We start from the raw sequence: 6,500 nt of genomic DNA, 5'->3' as shown, positions 1-6,500 counted from the left end.
TTCCTGGATATCGCGAGAACAACGCGAGAACTGTACGAATCGAGAACTTGCTATACCGTAGCGAAACACGGCAAGAAAAACTATCAACAGATAGCACGGGAGCACGAGCCAGCCCGTGACACCTCGGTCGGTGCCCCGAGACAGACTGCTTTGACAATAGCCAAATTCGAGAACTAATCATTCTGATTGGTCAAGCCTTATAGCCGATAACTCTTCTATCTCCTTCGAGTCGTCCCTTTAAACTAAATCGAGAGCGTTCCTTAACGAATCGGTACGTAAATTTTGGAGATCCTCCACGGCCGCTTCCCCAGGGCATCGGGAGACAACTGGGCACCACATCCTTAACTCGGGCAGGAGGTTCCTCTCCTGCCCTTAACCATATCAAAACTTCCTCCGCCCGCTCTACAGCCCTTTGCCCATCTCCAGCGGGGCGCCGGTACTCACCCGGGCTTCTGCCGGTCTGTGGAGACGTCTCCGTCGGGTACTCTCCTCTGCCGGGCAACTCGGTACGTAGAGACTATCTCCCCACGGCAGATTCGAGCACCTCGACCTCAACTAAACAATGACACAATCTTACGAGAGCCTTGACATAACTGTACGAATCAACCCGAGAGCGTAGCTTCTGAGCAGGGTGGCGATCTGAAGAGAACCAGAAATCGAGAACGTTATCTGTATTGGTAACCGGAGCCGCCTTGGGACCGTGATTCGAAAAATCACGTCACAACTTATATACTAATTTATCCAGTCTCCGAAATTTGAACATTCCACCCTATCCTAACCTCAACTAACCAAACCTAGCGTAAACTAATGTAAAACCACGTACCATATACTACAATAAGATATCGTTCGTACAGAATTCTATTTCATTTACAGTATTTAAAACTGGACAGCATTTGCAGTTAAAAGTCATTTGTGTTCAATTGCGTTTGTGCGCAAGTGCCCCGCCCCCCCACACATTACACACAAGAAGTCCAAGGAGGAAAGAAAAAAAGCCCAAATCGTCATCGTATTTCGTACTCGCAGTCTAAACTTCTGAAATTCACTAATACTCACGGTCGAAACTAAGGCGATATGCAGCGTGCCGGAAAACTTCGAGGATTCCCGATTCTTTCCAGTGTCCAGTAATCTTCCCGATATTTGCGGTCGTTTCTCCGTGGTAGCCGTGTGGGGATCCTCGTTGTGACGTTCGGCGTCGTTGTCATCATCATCGTCGTCATTGTCATCTTCGGGCGATACAAAGTAGTTAATGACATAGCTTATTCTCGCCCTTTGTCTATAAATCTTGACAATAAAGACGCTATTATTACTATTCTTGTTCTTGTTATTGTTATTATTATTATTAAATTAAGCAACTCGAAAATTGTGATTAATCATAATCGAATGGAATTATGTTAAAATGTTAATGCAAAAGTGTGCTGTTTTACAATAAAAATTTTTTTTTAGGGATAGATGATGCCAAAACCGAATGTGACTTGGATGACGTACATGATTGGGATTTAAAAATTATTAACGAAGGACAAGACTCTGAATATATTGTGCAACATATTTCTCAACTGATAGAATAGAAAACAATACAATTCACGTGTTATGAATTTAACTATGATACAATAAAGAAAACATTATCTCCCATTGTATTGGAACCGAGGTTGCTGAGAATATATGACTGGTACTATTCCATATTCATTCTATTTTCTTCCTCGTCAGGTAGAATGTGAAAGCTATAGGAGACTCAACTACTTCATTGTGGTATTTGTTAAAAGCAGACTGGTATAAATGTATGAATGTATAAATGTTATGTTGACTCCTTTTAGCTAGTGAGACAAAAAACATGTGAAACGTCAGTGAAACGTCAAAAGATGTATTTCCTTACCATACATGGTACGCGATACACGAACGACGTGATCGCCACTGCAGCTTTTGGCATAAGCGTCAACTCGATGCGCGATAAAGATAATGACTTCTATGTCAACGGAAAGGATGCAACAAGTTTTCAGGGATTCTGGAAAACTATTAAGTTCATTATGTTTCGCATATGTCCGAGTATTTTGCGATTGACGGGTGATAGCTTTATATCGGGCGACACGACATTTTTTAGGACGCTCATTCAAGATGCTGTTAAGGCTAGAGACGAGAAGGGAATCGTCAGACCGGATATGATTCACTTGCTGATGCAGGCCAGAGATAGCGAACGTATAACATTGTCCACGGATGACATCGTGGCTCAAGCTTTTGTATTCTTTTTGGCCGGTTTCGAGACTGTCTCGACTTTGATGTGTTACATGCTTCATGAACTGGTGCTCAATCCTGACATCCAGCAAAAGCTTCGCGAAGAGGTTGATCAGGTGACTTCTGGTGCCGACGGCGAGGTCACCTATGAGATGTTACAGAAGATGAAGTACATGGACATGGTCATCTCTGAAACTCTACGAAAACATCCTCCAGTTCCTGTGACCGATCGTGTCTGTGTTAAGAGTTTTAAGCTTCCACAGTCGATGCCGGGGTACAATGATGTAACACTTGATAAGGACTCCATCGTGTGGATTCCAATACACGCCTTTCATCACGATCCGCAATATTTTCCAGATCCATATAAATTTGATCCTGAAAGATTTAATGATGAGAATAAGGACAAAATTGTCCCTTACACATATTTCCCTTTTGGACTGGGTCCTCGAATATGTATTGGGAATAGATTCGCGTTGATGGAAACGAAAATGATCATGACACATTTGGTGCAAAACTTTTTGTTTAAACGAACGGAGAAGACTCTTGATTCGACTAAATTTACCCTAAAAAGTTTAACTGTTCTACCGGAAGAAGGTTTTTGGCTTCAGTTAGAGCCACGAAAGATTTAGGATTTGTTTTCTCCTATTTTAATTGTTATTCCTTTCATTAGATAACTCACTGAGAATTTTATTTGGTCAACGCTAGCAATCATGCTTTGCAAATTACTTCTTCACTGTCCAAGGGACGGTATTATTTTTAAAGGAGAACTTTGCTGAAAGTTGGAAAATAATATGTAATATAAAATAAGACAAATATTTTTATACCATGTAAATGCATTATATCAATTAAATAAGTTGTTACATTGCACAGTTCTGTATAGGAGGTATTCTTTTACAAATCGAACACTTTTTTCGAATGTAGAATTTAGATTCTCATGAAAATTTTTTTACAGCTTCTATTCAAGAAATAATGTGACTCCTGTATCACGATTTTTGAGAGAACATTTTTTTTTGATAGGTATATTTATTTTTAATTTCAATGATAATCGAAGAAATGATAATTACTCATGTATATAAAATTCATTATTTCTGGTTTTACTCATTCAATCGATTTCGTTTTTTTTTTAATTCCTTACCGTGTTATGTTAGCTCTTTAATGAATATGTAAATGATCTTCATTCTGTTATTTAAAAAAGTTATTAACAATTTTATTGTTTAAACAATTATTTTACATTTGCCCCCTCAATGAATAACATTTAAAAAAATACTATCGTGTGCAGTATGTTTTAATCTAAAAAACCCACACTTAAGAAATGTGGAGACTTTATTAGATCCGAAAATATTAAATATTTTCTAGTGCGCGGCGTGCGCGTCGCGCGTGGATCATAGCTTGACGTGCTAAAACGTTTCTGAGTCAAGCCGCGACCAGCGTTCCTGGAGATGCTTACGCGATTTGTCGTTCAAGAATAGTGGAAACTAGTTTATCGTTTAAATAAAGGTATATTTCTGTAGAATATTTTCACAAATTACAAGTACGCACAGTTTCAAAAATCTTACAATGTTTAACTTACTTACAACAGTCTCTCTCTCTCTCTCTCTCTCTCTCTCTCTCTCTCTCTCTCTCTCTCTCTCTCTCTCTCTCTCTCTCTCTCTCTCTCTCTCTCTCTCCTGCGGTGCGTTCTGGGTGGAGGACCCTCATGAAGGGTGGTTTCTTAACAACGCTGATGATATATGGCCACAAGAGTATACGCCTGCCATGTTGAAGGAGGACGTTCATTGTTATCAGAACCTGTTAACAAGAGTTGCTGGGCGGCTGCCTAAAAGTTTTATCTGCAACTTTAAATGGACGGGCATGGCATCAAAATCCGGTACGGTATCGTTTGATTCCTTACCTCTGAGGCTTCATGCGTCATTCGAGTATCTTCCTGGGGTGAGGAGGGCGCCACGTCGAGATGCCTGTGGTCGCATGATAACCCAAGCTGCCGCAGCTGAGCGCGTGAGAACTTATCACGGAGATAATCTTCAAGGCAGAACATTCGTTGCCCTTGTATGGAGTCCTGATAGTGACACCACTCCTATAGAGATGATCTCTGGTTCCGCTTCATTCGTTGGTGAACATTTTATGCAAGCTACACGACTGCAAATCAATGGACGGAAACAAGCTCACATCGCGCCGGGAACCATGTTATATAAACTGGTTGATGCACCATGTCCCGCAACGACTTAGTCGTCTTGGGATTTGAATCCAGATCCGCGATATAGCTCGCCTATTGTGGCTTTGCAATAAGGACCGTCGCGCCGCCAGGATCTGGTTTTAAATATAGGATATAGCTCGCCTTAATGGCTTTAAACTAAGGAGCATCCCAAAAACTTTTTTTTTTACAAATCCGTACGATTTATAAAAGAATGCCTCATAGACGAGTAATGCAATGTGTATGGGTAAGTAGACTGTTACGGGTTGGACTACCCGCGGGGTAGGACGTGAGGGTCTCGCTTTTGTTTTGTCTGTCTTAAAATTGTCATCAATAAACAAGAATAAATTCAATTTCATCTAATGATTTTGTTTGGCCACCTAGCGGCGCGGCAGCGAACTAGTGTTCGCTCGGCTACTCCGAGTCTGGTTAGGGACTCTTGTCACACATTTCAGCAATATATCAGAAAGTTTTATTTATTATATTGCCCTGAAATATTGTGCAATATTTGACATAAAGACATCAACAACATTGCTGTCGCATTGAAATATTGGAATATTGTTGTAATGTTTTCGAAATATAGTGTGCTGTGTGGGTATATTAATTACAGTATGTTAAATAGCTGAGTGGACAAGATGTAAACGTATGGATGGCTTAGTAAACGTAAGGTTCGGGATTCAAATGAGGATATTTCTTTTTGACGTAGGAATTTACCGTCCGAATGTATAACATAATTTACTTCAATCCTTTACCTACGAGATGTAATGTTGAGGAATGTAAAAATAAAGGGAAAAGAAATTGGAATGTTGAACCTTACACTAGGTGTTCTTTCATTTAATCAATTGTATAGGGTTCTATTGTGTAAGGTCGTTTGTTTTTGGTATTTATTGGATTCAGGGAAACTCGCAAAATATTATCGTTTCTTGGAGATGCGAATTCGGAATAACGTCAGGGATTATTTTAGAATTTTGCGAGAAAAAGAACAACATAATTTTGATTAATAGTAATAGGTAGCATTTTTTATATTTATAAACATATACACACTTATTCTTATTGTTTAAATGTAAAGTTAAGTACATACAAGCAAAATGATCGTTTAAAAATTTGTGCTAACAGGGTCACGATTAACTCGTAAGTTTTCAATACTTTTTTACGTAGAAAGGAATTTTTTCTGAAGCACTCCCCCTAATTCATTATTCGTTTGCAAATAGTATTTGATTTGTCAGATGATGGCGTTTTCGGATGAGCGTTAAAATTTCTTGAACATAGAACTTACCATACGAATAAAGACGAACTTGTAGGAATTTGCATACAATTGCTACGATCAATTTTATTTTATGGGGCATTTCTAACGGTTCGACATTCACACACTCCAGATCAGGAAATATAGATTTATCTAGGACAAACCTTTGTTTTACTAGCAGGATTATTTTTACGTCGAGATTATGTATTTTCAAGTTTTTGAAGCCGTTCGTTTCTAACTGCAGCAATTTCTCTGCTTCTGCTACAATCTTAAATGCACTTGGGCATAGAGAAACTAATCCACTATTATGGCATTGATCTACGAACTTGGAGAATGTAAATCGGTGAGTGTAATCCTGATCAGTTCGTTTTAGAATAAGATTACTGACGCAGCTTTCACACTCAATACGTAGAAGCAATTGTTTTAGTGTGTAAGCGCATATACAGGATGAATCACGAATCGTTATCAGTAGAGATTACTTTGTTATTAGCATTCCGATCGATAATGTTTTTATCAGCATTTGCATGATTTGAAGAGAGCTTTAACGTGATAGTAAAAAATTACTGGTCAACTCTGTTTTAAAATGTTTTTTCAAGGTTACCTTGAATTTTTTGCAACTGAACCTATAATTTTTTTACGCCTGTCTGTTAGAGGATTTCAAGAAGAATTCGGCACATGTAAGGACATGACATTTTTTTCAACTGGTTCGAAAGAAAATTAATAAACTTTATATCACGAGGAGAATCACAGCTGCGCCGTTATTACGCAACCAATGTTGTTGACAACTCAAAATTTACCAATCTTAATTGTACTGAACATATAATTTTTTTACGCCTGTCT

General features: G+C 38.8%; 1 protein-coding gene across 1 annotated transcript in view; it reads left to right on the top strand.

Annotated features, from left to right (window-relative positions):
* Positions 1-3,659, top strand: part of LOC107269326 (cytochrome P450 9e2-like) — a 15,655-nt gene extending 11,996 nt beyond the window's left edge. The window contains exons 2-3 of the mRNA XM_015743048.2: positions 1,444-1,559; positions 1,812-3,659. Of these exons, the coding sequence (XP_015598534.2) occupies positions 1,444-1,559; positions 1,812-2,855 (1,160 nt within the window). The 3' untranslated portion in view covers positions 2,856-3,659. The remainder of the gene's footprint in view (positions 1-1,443; positions 1,560-1,811) is intronic.
* The last annotated feature ends 2,841 nt before the right edge of the window (positions 3,660-6,500 follow it).

The sequence above is a fragment of the Cephus cinctus genome, unplaced genomic scaffold (assembly GCF_000341935.2).
Source record: "Cephus cinctus unplaced genomic scaffold, Ccin1 Ccin1_scaffold0631, whole genome shotgun sequence".
Taxonomy (NCBI): domain Eukaryota; kingdom Metazoa; phylum Arthropoda; class Insecta; order Hymenoptera; family Cephidae; genus Cephus; species Cephus cinctus.
Note: the sequence above shows the minus strand (reverse complement) of the source record. Positions and strands in the feature narration are given on the sequence as shown.